Here is an 18,070-nt window from a genome sequence, read left to right on the forward strand (position 1 = left end):
AAATGTTCATTCTCAGATACCTGACTCATAGTTTTTTCTCCCCAAGAATATGTAAGCACCTACCTTGTCCTTTCGTCTGTGCTGTTTCTTGCTGTTCAGGTGACCCTCAAAATGTGAAGCTACATTCAACAAGTGTGAGCAATAGCACTGTCCTCTCCATGGTAACAAGAAGTGAATAATCACTGAGATTATGTAGGAGTAGAGGTGTCAAAATTCTTAGAGCTGTAATAATTCTCAGATCTTATGGAGCTTTTTTATTACTATTTCTTGTTACAGAGAGTTTATGGCAAATACCTACGAGCAGAAAGCTTTCGGAAGGCTCTCATATATCAGAAAAAATATTTGCTGCTGTTACTTGGTGGATTCCAGGAGTGTGAAGAAGCCACTCTGGCCCTCATTGCACGAATGGGGGGACAGTCTTCCTACACAGACCTTGAAATCATCACACATCATTCAAAAGGTTTTACAAGATTTCGCTCTGCAGTCAGAGTGTCCATTGCAATTTCAAGGTAAACTATAAGTTATAATTCAACAGATATGAGTGTGGAGTTTAATACATACTTTTCTAGCTCTCTAGTGGAATCTTCTCATGTCTCATCCTGTTTAAATTACGCATTTTAGGTAATCACAAATATAGTAGTAGATACTGCATATGGTGACAAGCAGAACATAGGTAAATCTGTCATAGGAATAAGCAGTCTGATTTTAGTTCAAAATGGCTCTGTATTTCATAAACAAAGATGATGTGTATTGGACAAAGTCATAATATTAGAAAAAGTTACTAGCAATTTTAGGGCACTCACATGTGTACAGAGGTATTTTCTGCAACTTAATTGCCTTTTAAAGTTAAATTCTTACATGTAAGTATATACAGATTTATGAATTTCTTTTATCCATCTGGATAGTCCTTTGGATTCACATGACTTCAGATCTCAGACTGAGGATGAATAGTAATAGATGAAGAAGAAAAAGTGCAGCTTATTAGTGCATAGAACTGCTATGTTGCTAGCACAGGTTTGAAGCCCTAAGCACTTTTTCCTTGATCTGAGCTTTGTGAGTTATACAAATTCAGGAACTATGAACAAACCTGTTGTAACTGAGGCTTTTACACATGATGTTCTGCAGTTACAATTTTGGAGGTGCAATAATTCTGCTTAGTGTAATTTTAAAATGCTGATGCCCTGTTGGTTAGGTGCTTGAGTCATTTGCAGTCCACTGGGACTTTCACAGCACCTCTGGAATCACTGGATTTGCAGAGGTGAATCTGAAAGCAGATTTGGACAAAGGGTATTATTCCTCAGGATGTGTGTAAGAATGATTCCTACTTCTTGATCTTCAGGTTTTAGACACCCATCCATTAAATTTTTTTGAGATTCAAGAAATTTTTGTGCCTTCTAGAATACTTTTAGCAGACTATTTCATTTATCTTGAAGTATTTATTTTCTTTTCATTTGAAATTTAGGATGAAGTTCCTGGTTCGTCGATGGCAGAGAGTTACAGGTTCTGGTGGACCAAGTATCAGTAGGGATGTCTTTAGCCAGAACACAGGTAAACTGTAGTCCAGTAATGAATGAAAAAACATATTAACAGGTCACATCACTGCTTAATGGTGATGGTTTTTAATTTGCACTTTCCTCATGTGAAATGAATGGGTTTTTTTTTCCCCTTCCCTATGCTATAACTGCTTGGATTAACCTTTTTTTCAGGTGTCTGGTAGTTTCTGTCCTCAGCAGGCAGTAACTTCTTTGCTTTCTCTTCAGTCTAGCTTTGCTTTGTTGTGAGTGGATTTTTTTAAAGTATGGCAACTTTTCCTGGGGAGTATGTTTGTAAAAGCAATTTCCACTGCTTCATTGGGTTTCTCTTCAGAGATTTGCACCCCCAGCTCTAAGAGGGGATGCGGAGGATTGGGATGGACAAAGGAATCAAAGCAACTACAGGGGCTCCACAATGGCCACCAAACCTATTGACCAGTCCTCCCTGACCTTTTCCTCAGGACAAAAGCCTGTCATTCTTCTGTTATAGTTTAAAGATTGGGAAATCCGAGGGTCTGTTTGCCTTTTGGTATGAGCCTAAGGAGAACCAGAAGCTGCTTTATTAATTCTTGGCTATCTAAGTCTTCACTAAAACCCTGTCCTGCTCAGTCTGCAAGTTTTTTTAATAACATCAGTGAGCCTAGGAGCTCATCTCTGGTTTTCTCTGAGATGGTCTGAAAGTGGTCTACAGTTGTTAAACTCCACTTTTATGATACTCACACAGAAAATTTGCATTTGAGATTCTCAGTGAAGGGCAAAAGGTGCTACTTTCAACACATTCCTTTTTTATATTTGTAGGTAATGAATTACGGCCTGATTCATTCTCTGGTGGTGTGGATCTTTATGGAGAACAAAGGCATTCCTATAGATCCAGGTCAGACATGGAGTCTCCTAGATCTCCTGTAAACTTTCATCACAAGTATGGTTTGGTTTGGTTTACTTTAGGTTACTCTCTGTCAGAACACTGTTTAGTTAGATGAATGCATCAGCACTTCCTGCTAAGGTTTGTCATCTTTATTGCTGTAAGACTGTTAACCTTTTTTGTAAGGATCCATAGGAAATTACACCTCAGATGTGTGTTTATTCATCACCTGATCAAGGCCAAAGTTTGTTCATCCCACTAGGGAGGGGTGGGAGGAATTACCAAGACCTCATGGCCAGAGGACAGTGGAAGCTGCTTGGCAGCTTTTGGTTGTGATACCAGAGGTATCAGTGAATCAGATGCCAGTGAAACAAGATATTTTCTGCCAAAGGCAAGGTTTTTAGGAGTGCTGTCAGCCTTTGATTACTTCATCTTAAGTGAGTATCAGATTCTTGCTGCTTTGGCTCTTTATTTTTATATAAACCATCTCAACATTATTAATCTTAAGTTTGTGGCAACCGCAACAGTTTCCATGGAAAAAATGATAAATATGATTTAGTCACTTTTTTGCTTACAGAAAGTAATGAGGAGAGACAGAATGCTGTAAAGATGGCTGTGTCCTTGTTCAACAAGCTTCTTAATAGAAAAGCTAGCATGAGTCCACAAAGGCTTCTGCTGCAGTCTTAGAAAGAATTTGCTGCTCAGTCTTTGTCCCAAAGCAATGCAGCAACAAATCAGGTGCAGTAGAAAGAAAAGGCAACCGGGGAAAGTGGGTTTTTTGGGGGAGGGAATGTGGTGGGTTGGGCAGTGACTTGCAGGGCTGTGTGCTGTGCGGTCAGTAGGGTATCCCTGCTTGCAGCATTTTGCTGTGTCTGCTGATACATTTGAACTGCCACTTTTTAAAAACATCTGTGTTCCTCTGCCCCTAGGTTCCACGGCATGCATGCTGACTTAAACCCAGTCTCCTTCGCTTGTTCACAACTGCAGAACTATGATCCTGAAAGAGCTTTAACAGATTACATCCACCGGCTGGAGGCCCTGCAGAGGCGGCTCGGCAGCGTGCAGTCAGGTGAGGGCTCAGACGCTCCTCCCCAGGGGTTCCGGGGTGGCACAAGGCAGAGTTCCAAGTTAGGAGACGTGTCCTGGCTCACCGAGACACATCATAAACATATTTGATTTTAGGCATTTTCAGCCCTAAACAAGAGGTTCTGAATATAGCAAACAGCGTGTTAAAAAAGAAAACTGAATAAAGGCATGCAAGTGTGCTTTAGTTAGATTTTGAGTTTATGGGTTAACACTTTTTCCCTGATCTCTAATAAGCTGCCAACTGCACCCTTGCTGCACGTTGCAGATTTTTAGCTAGACAGAGAAAAATGTACCCAAAAGATCAATTAGTGAGAGTACAAGGGGGATTTCTTCTCTTGCCACTTTTGGTTACAGAAGCTACAGCCATTTTGCCCCAAAGATGATGGTAGAGTTTTTTGCTGTGGAAGGAACACATCAAGAAAATTGTCAGATCAATGGGATGAAATTCATCAAACTTGATTCTTACTGTGCTGAAGTCTTGCTTCAGCATAAAATCCATCATCTGAGGAAGTTTTGTTCTTAAAACATTTCTAATGTAATATTTTTCATGCTTGTTCATATAAATAACATGTCACTGGTGAATTCTCATCTACTTATACTAAATAATACTGATTAAAATCTCTCCTGTTTACAGGTTCGACTTCATACACTCAGTTGCACGCTGGTATGAGAAGATAATAATCCTCTTCCAACATCTCCCTCACAGGCTGTAATGTTACAGATTGCCTTCTGCAAACCTCTTTCTGTGCTTTTGTATAATGTGTATATTGTGGGACCAATATGACCACAGCTAGATGATTGTATACAGGTCTATCCTGGCACACCCATGCAGACTGGGATTTATGTATATAGGCACTTTGTGTTCACGAAAAAAAAAAAAAAAAAACAACCAAAAAAACCCACCCCAAAACCACAACCCCCCTGCCCCAGCATTAAATCATGTATATTTGTGGAATGCTAATTTAAATGATTAACTTATGAAGTGTGTATTTATCAAAAGGGTGCAAAGATGAAACTTGTGTATTAATGAAATTGAGCTACATTCAGCAAAGTTTACTTGCACTTTTTCTGGCAAGGCTACTGAAGTTACATGACTCTCGTAATATTTGCTACTGGCAGTGCTGACAGAATACCAATTGTAGAGACCTATTTTTGTAATGGTAGAAGTTTTGACTTTTATGGGTATTTTGTCAAAGTACTGAAATAAAGATGACTTCATGCTTTTAACTGTGTTCAAGAACCACTCCTTTATCCCCACTGGAAAGTTCACCTCCTACCTGTGCTCCTGCTAATAGTGAGTGCAGTTTTACTGCTTACAGATTCCAAAATGCCACTAATGGGAAGACAGACCAAGAACAGGTTTGGTTTTGAAAATCCTGGTCACATCTGAAGGGGGTGGAAGGAAAGATGCTGCACTGGCTTCACTGCTGTTTCTGATACAAACACAAGGTTTTGTAACAGTGATACCTGTGTGTAGAACTCTCTGCAATGCCCTTAGCAGTGAGCACTAGTGAAGGGGGGGAATGCCTTGCATGACTGACTTCCTGCTTACAAGAAAGTGTGTTACAAATTTGCTTGGAAATGCTGTTCAGAATTGCCAGGGATGAGCACAGAAAAACTTCCACAAGAAGTTTGTTTATAAATTTAATTCAAAGCTCCTGCGAGGCAGAGCTCAGTATCATTTGTCACCATGACTCTTGAACCAAACACCATTTAACAATCCTGCATGAGTCAATACAAAAGGGGACAAGGTCCATCTGTTTCACTTAATTTGTGACCACTTTATACACAGACAGGTTATTTACAAAATTAATTGTTACTTTCACAATTAAATCAAGTTTTCAGAGATCACTACTTTCAGAAGTTTTTAGAAAATTATTTCTTTCTCAACCTAAGCATTTTACAGGTGCTTCAAGTTAAGACATTTAAATTGTTCCTTTGTAGATTTCTCTGTGAACATTTCAGTCTGCCTACTCCTCAGCTGTACAGTAACACTTTTTTTACAATAACCAGTCAAGACCATACCTAGTTCCCTTGGACTACCAAGGGCACCACCTTTCACATTCCCCCTCAGTGCCCATTCCCTGACAGAGTTAGAGGCAAGGTATGCAGTTTCACCCCTTAATATCCAGGGAAGAGTAATTTTCAATTGTTTTTCAAAAGCAAAAAGAGTTTCGTTTATAAAAATTACTTATTTCTTCCCCTTGGAAAGCTAAAATACACCTTAGAATTGTTACAATAGAAAAGACACTTTAAAAATGCAAGCAATTATACACAGCAGCATTGAATGGTGTGGGCAAACAAAAAAGATAGATGCAAACTCTTTGAACCTGGTAGATTGTTGTTTTCCTAACAGTAGATGCAAGTTCCCATCTGCCACTCGTTTTGTCACAATTTTATTCCAAAGTCTGTTAGTTTAAAACAACTTAAATAAGTAAGGTTTTAGCTCCAGAATTTACAATGACCTCCTCTTGTATCTGATAACAGGGTTGTTAGGTGTGTGTATCATTGTTGTATAATTTATAGTTGGAAAATAGTCATTGATGAGATCAAATTCATACAAACGAAGCAAAGTAGACCAGATAGTCTTAATCTGAACATAAGCAAAGTTTTCTCCAATGCAGCGATGACGACCTACAAGGAAAGCCACAAAAAGCAGTTAGAATTCTGAACTATTGAATCACTTCTAACAGCAAACCAACCTTAAAAATTTTATGCAGACAGCAGTTGCTCTTGCTGAGCAGGGTGAGGCTCTGATGCTGTTTTATGAGCTGTTACTGTGTACAACAGACAGAATAATTTGAACGAGACTGTGTTGTTCTGCCCTCACCCCCCAAAAAAAAGCATTAACTGGTGTATCACCAAAGCAGTGTTTGCAGCCCTGCAAAAAAAGCTGTCAACTCTCACCCTTTTGGGGTGACACTTGAGAACTGTTCTGGCAGTGTGGCTCTCTATGCAGATTTTTGCTCTGCCTTGAAGTGACTTCCAGTTACCTTGACTTAAAAAGATTTGATTCGAATAACAAACATATTAACCTAAAGATCTGTTCTGAGTGCTACTCTGAGTGATTATCTACAGCTATTACTAATGCAAAACTATTGACTTCATTCTTTTGATAGCACTTTCACCTCAGACACTGTAGCATGGGAAGGTGCTCTACAAGCCCCCTCAGCACACAGTCCCCCTGGAAGGCACTGCATGTTCTTACCAGCACCAAAGGGAACATAAGCAAATTTCTCTCCAGCTGCGGGGTTGTCCTGGAGGTACCGGTCAGGCTTGAAGTCCAGAGCATCCTTCCAGGAGTCCCTGAGCCTGTGGTTGACGGTGGGAGATACACACACTTGATGGCCAGGGGGAATACTGTATCCAGCAACAGTCTGAAAAGAAGAGACAACATCACAAAATTTCTCCACTTCTCTTTTCAAAAGTGTCACCTGAAGAGCTATAACATGAAGTTTGAATTTCACAAGAGATCTGGCTAAGCGCATTTTATAATGGGCTTATTATTAATGAGCCTAATATTAATACAGCCTAATACTTTACTGTTCTACTTTTACAGGACACAACATTCAAGTAGCTGCAGGAACCTCTCAGATGCTTTTAATAAGATCAGTGATTCTACAGAAAGTTGTTTGTTTTTTTTTTTATGAAGGAACTCAAGACTTGCTGAAGGCATTTGTCATGGGAAGGACATGCTTTTAAAAAAATTTACTTGTTTGACTTTCTGGCAAACTAAAATATCTTGAAGTGATACCACCAACCTAAGAATTCAAGTGAGACTGCTTGGTAAAAGGAAGGATCAGTTTTGCTGAGTAAGACTGCAAGGGTGTGGTGCTCTTAGTAGATTCCCTCAGAGCTTTCTCCAGGCTGAGCAAACCCTGTTACCTTAACCTCTCTTCATAGAACAAGTGCTCTGACCCCCACCATCTGAGTGGTCCTCTCTTTGTTTTGACTCATTATTAACCTGACTGCTGGGTGCCAGAGGGGTTGGACCCAAATACAAATTCCATGTATCAGTAGTTTATTTTACCAACACCAGCTATAATGCCACTGATACAACCAAGGCTGCCATCAGCTTTCATTCATGCCAGCAAACACTGCTCACTTGTGTTTGCCTTCTACCATCCAGGACACCCCCCACCTGGCTTTTCCACTGAAGGGAAGTTACCTACCTGGGGAGTTCTTGCCATTCTCATCATGGTCATTATAGGAGGTCTAAGCCTTAAAGTTTCTTTTAGACAGCGATCCAGCAAACTGAGATCCTTGAGCTGAAAATACAGAGAAAATGATGTATCAAAATATAGCCAAGTTTTTTTCACAACCAAAGTGGTGTTTTATCCAAGTTAAAACCAGATTTTTTTTAGAAAATCAGAAAGCTGCTCATATTTGCATGTACTTTAATAGCTACGTCATTTTTCATTTGATTCAACCGAGAAAGTAAAAAGATTTTGGACCAATGCAAATATGATGTTTCCCATTAATCTGTCTCATGAGTGTTTTCTAATGCCTAGTTAAAGAACAAGGTCACACTGCACAACTTTCCTCACTGGGAATATGAGAATCTTCCTCCTATACAGAACTACCCTTTTTTAAACAGACATTGTGGGAACTCTAATTTCCTTAATCAGCACTCATTAAAAAACAGTAGCAAGCTGAAAATTTACTTGGAGAGGAGGAGATGAAGATACATTGGCAAACAGCATTATCACAGAGTGACTGTGTCAGAATATGATTCTAACAAGTAAGAACACGACTATAGTTCACATTTGTTTGCTGGCTTTTGTTTGTGGGGTTTTTTTTCCTTTTTTAACATAAACAGCTAAAAGGATAAAAATATCCAGCAGGAATAATGTAACACACAAACCTGGTCGTAAGTTAGTGGTGGCAGATCATCCCCACAAACTGCTTTTTGTTCTGCATAGCACTGGTCCTGTATTGCTTTGTCTCTGGCTATGAAGAAGCCAAGCCAGGCGCTGGTGGTGGAGGAGGTGTGCTGCCCTGCCAGCAGCAGCCCAATGAGCATGCCAGCAATCTCATCATCCGTCAGGGGACGGCCATCCCTAGAATGAAAGGTGTTAGTTAGAGCTTCATCTGATAAGGTTTCCAGTCACAGAAGCATTTACAGTTTCTTCTGGTGTACTTCTTTCTTCTTCCCTCTTGTTGCCTACACTGAAAGGAGCAGCAAAAGGTCTAGGGGTAGGGAGAAGAGGGAGACTCTCCATGAGCTTTAAGAGAAACAGCCAATGAAAAATAAAGCAATCTTGTGACCACTGATGAGAGTCTTGGAAACCATTTACAAGTAAAGTTTTAAGCTGGTTTTAAGAATACAGCTTAGACCAACAAAACAATGAAGCAGTATTTCTTATCTTTTGGTAGAGAGTTTTAACTGAAGAGCTCAAAGCTAAACACCTATAAATGACAAGTCTTCACACTTCTGACTTACTTGTATGAAGCCTCAAGTAGAGTTTGGAGCATGTCATCCTCCTTTTCCTCAGACTTTCGGCGTTTCTGGATAACCTTGTAGAAAATGTTCTTTATTTCTCTGTGTGCTCGATCTCGACGTCTGCAATTCAAAACACTTCACTGAGCATCTTTATACAATGTAACACATAAAATGTTCATCAGAATTTATGGGGATGTCTAGATCAGCTTATAAACAAGAAATAGGAGGACAGGAAAAAAGAAAAAAAAACCCGAAGAGATGTAGACAAAATGCTTAAATTGCTTCATCTAGTATTTCTAGTACCTGAAACTTGGCAGAGGCAGCCAGCCTGGCAGAAGCCAGGCAGCATGAGTGAAACCTCCATCCAGATCAGCATACAGCTGAGCCACCTTCTCATTCAGCAAGCTTCTGATTTCCTTCCCGTGTAAGCAATGACTTGCTGTCAAAATGATGAGTTCTGAAAGGGCTTCAAACAAGTCTGAGGAACAATTTGAGAAATATTACTGCATTTCAGGCAAGTTATTATATTTTTTTACATGTTATTTTTTTATTTTTATGTTGTATTGAAGTAACTGGACACAAATTAATAATTTTAAATTGAATCTGAGATTGGTTTACTAAGAGAATGAAGCATTTGATTTTAAATGTGAATGTCTAGTAGGTCTCTTCCAACAATTTTTAAATTGATCATGATTTTTTAATTGATCACTGATTTCAGCAACTTTTTTCTAAGGCATTTCTTTTTAGAACTCTTTCTAGGATAACTGGTAATCCTTCTGAACTAAGCCACACAGCACAAGCTCAGTCCTCAATAAATGTGAAAGTTACACAAAACTTAACCATGGATAACCAGTTAGTTTTGATGCTCAATGCATTATTTTTATATCAAAATTTTATAAATTCAAATAGAAAATTATATATTATTGTGTTATCAAAACTAAATTATATAAATGCTATAATTGAATAATATAAATTAAAATATGTATCATATTTTATAAAAATATATTTATACTTCTGACACTGTGGGCTTGTAAGTAAAGCAATAGACTGTCTAGCAGGCTCATTGGGAAAGACAGGTGGGACACAAAAGAAGAATTCCTCTCAGCTCACTAATGGAACTGTGTCAGCCTCAGGGATGCAGGTTTTCAGTGCAGAAGATCCCTGAGCTAAGATCACTGACATCAGCTCTGGGAAGTCAGAGCAGTATCTTTTCCTAGGGACTAAGTGGTGGTGCTGAGCTGACTCATGTCATGCAGAACAAGGACAATTCAACCAGGCAACAGGTACATGGTCTATGAGCTGACTAAGAAAGCAAAAGTAAAATAGCCCTTCACACCTATCCATTTGTTCTCCAAAAGCCTTGAATTTGGTTAAACAGAATCTGTATTTTGCACATTTCTTCTGCTGTTCAGTACAGTTTTACCTATGTCATTTTGTATTTCTTTAATAATGCAGTAAATAATTTCCAGAAATACACTGCATTGGCCTTAATTCCTTCCCAGAAATTTGGAGGAAAAATGGAGGAATCTTTCTTACTTTTTTCTCCACTCTCTCCCCATGCTTTGAAATACTCTTTTGTTTCTTCTTCAATCACAGACACATGCTGTTTAAACTGGGCAATATTTAGCCCAGTTTTGAGCATCTTCTTCTGCTCCAAAAATACCTAAAGGAACCAAGACAGCAAAAGCAATCAGTAAAAGCTGTAATCACTGTAAATAAAAATCACTGTAAATAAAAACTTATCATGGTTTGTACTGTACAGAAGTAAAAAGAAATTATGGTTAGGATTGTAGGGCACAACATATTCAGATTTAAATAATAGATAATATTAAATTTTTCATCTTCTTAACCAAAAACTTAGTAACATCCAAGTAAAATACTAGGCTCAAAGGAGACATAGTTCTCTCTTTTGCTGTATACCAAAATGTAAAATAATTTTGGTATGTTTGTTAAATTTTATCCCTGAACATACAAGAAGTATTCAAGATTGAATATTAAAAACATAATAGCAAATATAATCAGAGCTGTCCTTGTAAAGCCTGGATTGAGCCTGTGTTCCTTGTTATGGGGCCTCCTTGCTTTCTATTCTCCACAGCCTCAATCTTCTCTCATGCAGTAATTCCTTCCCTCTGGTCTAGAGATGCACCTTTCTGTTACAAGATCCTCTGACCTCCCTGCCCAGGAAACAAACTGCTCCCTAGGAAAAATGTGTCCTTTTCCTTTCTTCCTCTTTTTCTTTGTACAGACTCATGGCTAACAAGCCTACTGGCAAAAATCCCAATGGGAACGATTCAATGGATTAACAGGATGGCTACTCAGAAACTTATTCAAGGAATTTCAAGACCAAATTATGAACTAGGGCATCTGCCTTATAGCTCTGCACCATACCATGAGCAACACATCAAAAATTGTCTTGCCACCAAGGGCATGGCCCATAATTTAAATCTATTCACAAAACAAAAGGCATAAGAAGAAGGGCTGCTTCCTACTAACTTCCATTTTCAAAAAGCAGTGGGGACTCCAGCAGCCTGACAGAGATTACAGAGCCAAGAGACATTGACATTGTAACACATTTTCCCTTGCAACAGGCAAGCCCATCTCCTGCTGATGGAGACAGGAACTGCAGTCAGGAGTGATGACATCCTCTGCCATTTCAGCTCCTCTCAACACAAAACTATCTGCAAGAGGCTTGGAAGAAGGAGACACAGAGCAAATACGAGTTGATATGACTATGCATATTAACAAACAATTACCAGAATTACTGATAAATAAATAATTTATTCCTTTTAAAAAGTAAAGGGCAGTTCTAAATACATGACTGAAAGCAACTGTCAGACTGAAAAGATAAAAGATTTAGCAGCTTATGCAGAGAAAAGGACCATCAAGAGACTACTCTGGATGATCCATCAATGGTAAAACACAAATCAAAGTACAAATGGCTCTCCAAATGCCTTCCTATTAGATGTCTGAAATGAAATCATGGTGGTAGCTGGTGGAACCAGCTCACCCCTAGCAGAAAGCATTCTGGCCACAACCAGACATGCTACCTCTCTCTAGCTTCCTACAGGGAAACACATAACTTGAGATAATCTGTGTATGTCAATAGAAAAGTTTTTGCATCTCCTAGATATGGAAAAATGTAACCCAGTTGATTATCCAAAGAACTTGAATCTGCAGAAATAAAAAGAAGTCCTTGTAGTATCAAAGGTATAAATGAAGTAGTTTTATCCACAGACACCCAAGGCTTGCTGAGTAATGTGAAAAGATAAATCTTGACTAAAGCAGAACTCAAACACACTGTAGGGGGAAAAAAAAAAAAAAAAAAAAAAAAAGTAACTCTAAACAAACACCTTATTTCAGAAAAGAAAGCAATATATGTTACACCAGTGAGGCAGGCCTTAATCATCCCTATATACTTGAAGAACACAACTGTAAGATACTCCAAGAAGCTTATGGAAAGTTCCATAAAACTCCTGAAGGATGAGTTTAGTTCCCATCAAAGAACTACCTCTTGAATGAAGATAGACACTTCAACCCTTCTATGAACTGTAGAGTGTGAACACAGAAATCAGGACAGCTGTAACAAGTGGATAAATGTTCACAGAATTGAGAGACAAACCAGCACCTTTTGGTTTCAAGCAGACATCCACAACAGTTTTTGCCACCAGACTACTCTCTCATACAATATATGCTAAAACCAGAGTCTCAGTAGAGCAACTCTGTCTGTGGAAAGGTTGGCTTCTGCAGTTTAAGAGTCTGCCATGCCAGGCAACATGCACAAGCAAGAAATCAGCCAGTGCTTAGCTCAGAAATAATGCCACATGATGACACAGCCACTGTGCTTCAAGACCCATGCAGGCTGTATTCTGTGAACATACACAGACTGATTTTTGTTCACGCAACACAAACTTTTTTGTTGACAAAACTGTCAAATGAATAGTCCTGTACCTAGATTTTGGCATGAAAAAGAGTATCTGGACTGATGAATGGCCAGGTGGTAAATAAAGCAGCAGTTGTGATTACCCAAATGAGATAATTTAGCATCTGCAATATGCCAGAACTGCATATGAAGACACAACCCTGACAATCAGAGCCAGGAACTCAAGGCTGCCTACTCAGTATTGAAATTATGTCACTTCTCTCCCCATCTTCTATTTAAAATACATACCATGTTAGGGACATCATAAGCAACTCCCTTCCCAAAAACTGGCGTGGTTAACCGAGAGTATACATCCTCTGCATTCAAATCTTCATTTTTGCTATTGAAGAGTAGAGCAGCAGCATCACTACCCAGTAAGTATGTGAATGTCTTGCCAACCATAGTGAAACTGAACACAGGTCCATACTAAGAGAGGAAACAAAATACCAGTTTATTGTGAATAGGAAGAACACAAGTCATTAAGTCCATACCTCTTTATGTACAGGATTCCATAAACCTCTTACTCTCTTAAGAAATATTTAGAGGTTTAATAAAGATACAAATGTTTTTAAACACATTCAAATTCTGTTCTCAGTACTTACTAGTGATATCTAAAGTCACAATAAAGACACATGACTTTGAACATTTTAAAGCTGTTTAATTTTGGAAATAGAAATAAAAGATTAATTACACACACACAAAAAAAAAACAAACCATGGGAGATGACAGCATATATAGACACCAGCAAGCAACAAACACTGTCACAAAAATATCTAGATTTGGAGTTATGTATAGGTAATTAAGGGCAAATAAGATTTTTAAGTTTAAAGGCCAACTCCAGCTGATCTTCACACACTAAATTTGGCTTTATATAAGCTAACCAAGATTAGACCATGTGAAACAGATCAATAAATCTTATTTTACTGAAATAAAAGCTCTACTGCCTTAGTCCCCTCCTTTTGTACTATTATAGTATAAAATCTACCAAGGTTTATACATCAGAACTTTTAACATTGGAGAAGGCCTTAGAATCCATCAAATTGCCTATGGAGGTCTTCAGCTACATTCCAGCCTAGTCACAAATTAGTAAAAATTAAAGTAAAAGTTCCCAATTAAGGCAAGAAACAGCATCAGGAAAATGGCTTTTTAATTAACTTGTGATTCTCCTATGAGCATGACCCAGATAGACAGACATTTTCAAAATCTGAATTCCAAAAGATATCTCAGAAAACATAATTTCTCTAACAACCATATACTTAGAGAGGCCTGAAGAAATCAGAGCCTACTGTGTACACTCCATTCCATACTTGAGGTGGTGAATAAGAATGAACTGATTTTAAACAGGCTCCACAGGGAGAACTTGACAGACACACAAATATATTTCAATCTATGTTCAGCCCATCATGTGGGAAAATATACCTTGTCATAAGCATTCTCCAAAAATTCAATGGGGCTTTTTCCAAATGCAATTGCATGTCCCAGGAATGGGATGCTTGATGAAATATAAGGTGGGTATTTCTGAGGAAGAAAGAGAAGAATAATTATTGAGTTTTCTACAGAGAGTAGCAAATATCCATTTAGATAAAATCTAAACACAGAGGAGGGGCTATACAAGTTTTGTTTAAAGTCTTTTGTGAAATGGGCAACTGGACAACTGATTATCTTTTTCAACAGAGTTAAGACTGAGCCACATTTACAAAACAGCAAAGGTTAAAATAAAATCAGTGTGATTAATAGGCTTGCTAACCTGCTTCGGAATGCAAAGCACAAATACAGATGTGCAATTGGAAAGGAGAGAGTCTGAAACAAAACAGCACTGATGCTAAACAGTCCCCCAGAAGCACCAGCTCCGGCTCAGCAATGAGTTTAACACACCCGTGGGAGCCCTCTTCCAAACCGCGCTGCTAAAACGGCACCGGGCGTGGCCTTTGCCTCCACAAAACCTCCGGACCCCTGCTTCGTGCGGTACCGACCCGCAGGGCGGTCCCTCCCTCCCCTGCCCTGCCCTTCAGAGGGGCGCACATGGCTGCTCCCCGTCCCCCGCACCCTGCAGGAAAGCTGCCCCGCTACCCCCGAGCCTCTCCCCTTCTGTGCTCGTCCAACGGTGACCGCCCCACCCCGGGGTCCCCGGCCCCGCCGTGGCCGGACTGAGGCTCCCCGGGTCCCCCAGCGCCTACCTTCTGGTCGGACCCGACGTGGCGCCGGTAGCCCAGCTGGAACAGGTAACCGAGGCTGAGTGCGAAGGCAGAAGCGGCCAGCACCAGGGAGAGGGGGTTGACGAGGGCCACCCGCTCCAGCAGGGACCCGCCGACTTCCATCAGGCTCAGCATCTCCTTAACGCTCGCCGCCCTCCGCCGGACCGCGGCCCCGCCTCACCGGGACCCCCTGGACACGGCCGCCCCGCGCCCCGCCCCCCCGGGCCTGGGCCGATCTCTGCCCATGTGACGATTCCGGGGGCCTCAGCCAACCGGCAGCCGCGCGCCACGGGGTGACGGCATCTGCCGGGAGGAGAGGGACGGGAGAGGGACGGGAGAGGGACGCCATTGGGTGGCGGGACGGACAGGGGCGGGGCGGGACGAGACGGGATGGGGGTGTCTGCTGCGTGCCAGCCCCGTGCGGCCGCAGCGGCCTCTGACGGCGGGGCGGTACTCCCCTGATCCCGAGGCCCCACCGGAGGCTTTGATTGGGGCGCCTCAGGCTGGACTTGAGCAGGGCGAGCACTACGTCAGGCGTTGCTCAGCGGTCCGGCTCGGTCCCGTCGCTGGCGGGCTCGGTGGCCTCTGCCCTGTGCCTCCTTCCCCTGAAGCACCGCTCATCCCGGAGGGTGAGGACAGCTGTCCGGTGCCACCGCCCTGGGGTGGAAACATGCGGTGTGATACACCTGGGTATAAGAGTGTGTGAAGGGCAAGCATAGCAGCCCTGTGTTGAGTTCATCCCACACATGCAAGGCTGCAGGTTGGGGAGGAGTGGCTGGGAAGCTGCAGTGCAGAAAAGAACCCGGGGGTGTTGGTTGAAAGCTGCCTAAACATGAGCAGTGTGCCCCGGAGACCAAGAAGGCCAACAGCATCCTGACTTGTGCGAGGAATGGTGTGGCCAGCAGGACCAGGGAAGAGTTTGTTCCCCTGTACTAGGCACTGGTGAGACCACACCTTGAATCCTCTGTCTGGTTTTGGGTCCTTCACTAAAAGAAGGATGCTGAGGTATTAAAGTGCATCCAGAAGGGCCATGAAGCTAGTAAAGGGTCTGGAGAACCAGTCTTACTGAGGGAACTGAGCAGCTGGGAGGGACTGGAGTTGTTTAGTCTGGAGAAAAGGCTGAAGGGAGACCTTAGCCCTCTGCAATTACCTGACTGAAGGTTGTAGTGATGGGAGTTGGTCTCTTCTCCAAGTAGCAAGTGATAGGATGAGTGAATATGTCCTCAAGTTGCACCAGGGGAGGTTAAGATCGGATATTAGGAAGTTCCCTCCCCAAAAGGGTTCTCAAGCACTGGAACCAGCTGCCCAGAGGAGGGGTGGAGTCACCATCCCTGAAGCATACTTAAAAGACCTGCACCCCCAGTGCTTAAGTGCCATGGTTTCTTGGTGATTTTGGCAGTGCTGGGTTAATGGTTGGGCTTGATGATCTTAAAGGTCTTTTCCAGCCTAAGCAATTTTATGATTCTAGATGCTTACTCCATGAGCCTCCGTATAAGGGTAACATGCCTGGGTAGAAACTTGCATGGAAAGACCACGCATGGGTTGAACTCACATTGGGATGAATACACATGGATGTGGACATGCATGGGTATTAACTCACATGGGAGAACCATGAGTCGGTATGAACTAATGGGGACAAACAACACATGGCATAAACACCTGTGGAGAATCACAAGTGGGTGTGAACTTATGCGAGGATAAATACACATGGGTAAGAACTCACGGGGATAAATGTGAGAAATGTGGGTATTAATACATCGGTGGCATGCCATACATTTCATTCTCACATCCAAATAAATTAGTTTTGTAAGGCTGCACAAGCATGCAGAAAATTAGGACAGTTTATTTTTGTTTAACTCAAATTTTTAAAGTCAGAAATTAAAGGTATTATTTCTGAAGTAGACTTGCCACTAAGGCTTAAGGGTTTAACATTAAATAGTGGACACAATGCATTTGGAAACAGAGAGCTTAATATTGATGAGGTCAGTTTTGGTTATACATATACAGTTTTTTTATTCAAAAGCAATGTATCTTAATGCTTTTCCAGAAAACTGTTTTGGAGACATATTTTAAATGCGATATTTGTTCATCCAAGGAATCCAGATGGTTTCAACTTAAAGAAAACTTCTTTAAGAGTTTAAGTCTGAGAATACTAGCAGAAAAGCAGGATTAGCTGGTTATTACATAAAATTATATTTCAACATGGTTGAAGAACCTCCAGTTTGTTATCAGCAAGTCTGAGTACCTTTAAAAGCAGATCATCTGGAAAAGCTGCACAGGCAAAACCATAAACTTATTCTTACTAACTGAAAACCACTGTAGTTTCTTAAACTACTGTCCTTTGGTAAACTTTCAGTCAAGATCTCACATATGCCGAGTTTTACTAGATGAGAAAGGTAGACGAGAATCTGAGAATATTGAGAAGCCAGCAGCATCAATGTTGAGTATCTTCCAATTTTTCATGTATCTAGTCAAGTTTTTAGCTCGTTGCCTGCAAGCTCATGTTTCAAGGCTTTCCAATATGAAAGGAAATTTATCTGTGTTGCAGTGATGGAGTTTGGTTTTCAAAAGCAAGCAGAATCATGCTCCCTAGTCCTTTATAATTTAGCCTTACGTGTTAATTTCTTCTCTTTTTCTCCAGTCAACAGGCATGTGCCATGGCTCACTATCTGGCACCTGCCTCCCCCCATCACTCACTGTCTGGAAGAATTATTGTGGAAACTCCTACACACCCAGGTGCCAGAAGCCTTAAGACTGAGCTCTTACTACATAACAACTCAACACCCAGACTGTTGCCTGACTGCAGAATTCTGGTTTTCCATGACTGACCGTTTCCAGCTTTCCTGATGGATTCCCCAGACATTTGTAGACAGCATGCAACCCGCCCTATGATCCTCCCTGATGATCTTCCTTCATACCTTGTAAAGATGAGCCTGCTATAAAATACTGCTATTTGGAAATAACACCTGCTTGGTAAGACACTTAATGGCATTTTCATGGTGGCTGCAGTAATAAAACCAACAAACATCATTT

General features: G+C 40.9%; 2 protein-coding genes across 2 annotated transcripts in view; one reads left to right on the top strand and one right to left on the bottom strand.

Annotated features, from left to right (window-relative positions):
- AKAP9 (A-kinase anchoring protein 9) overlaps window positions 1-4,703 on the top strand; it is a 104,711-nt gene extending 100,008 nt beyond the window's left edge. Inside the window, exons 47-51 of the mRNA XM_030444149.1 lie at window positions 277-509; window positions 1,463-1,548; window positions 2,331-2,406; window positions 3,324-3,463; window positions 4,115-4,703. Coding sequence (XP_030300009.1) covers window positions 277-509; window positions 1,463-1,548; window positions 2,331-2,406; window positions 3,324-3,463; window positions 4,115-4,158 — 579 coding nt within the window. The 3' untranslated portion in view covers window positions 4,159-4,703. The remainder of the gene's footprint in view (window positions 1-276; window positions 510-1,462; window positions 1,549-2,330; window positions 2,407-3,323; window positions 3,464-4,114) is intronic.
- A 1,160-nt stretch (window positions 4,704-5,863) lies between these two features.
- LOC103528759 (lanosterol 14-alpha demethylase) lies at window positions 5,864-15,265 on the bottom strand. The gene is made up of 10 exons (XM_030445884.1): window positions 15,020-15,265; window positions 14,262-14,360; window positions 13,092-13,268; window positions 10,460-10,586; window positions 9,227-9,401; window positions 8,924-9,043; window positions 8,345-8,540; window positions 7,653-7,748; window positions 6,689-6,857; window positions 5,864-6,114 (listed from the first exon to the last, which is right to left on the bottom strand). The coding sequence occupies exons 1-10, from the start codon at window positions 15,170-15,172 to the stop codon at window positions 5,936-5,938; spliced, it is 1,491 nt and encodes a 496-aa protein (XP_030301744.1). The 5' UTR covers window positions 15,173-15,265; the 3' UTR covers window positions 5,864-5,935.
- Window positions 15,266-18,070: the final 2,805 nt, after the last annotated feature.

This window comes from Calypte anna, chromosome 2 (genome assembly GCF_003957555.1).
Source record: "Calypte anna isolate BGI_N300 chromosome 2, bCalAnn1_v1.p, whole genome shotgun sequence".
Classification (NCBI taxonomy): Eukaryota; Metazoa; Chordata; class Aves; order Apodiformes; family Trochilidae; genus Calypte; species Calypte anna.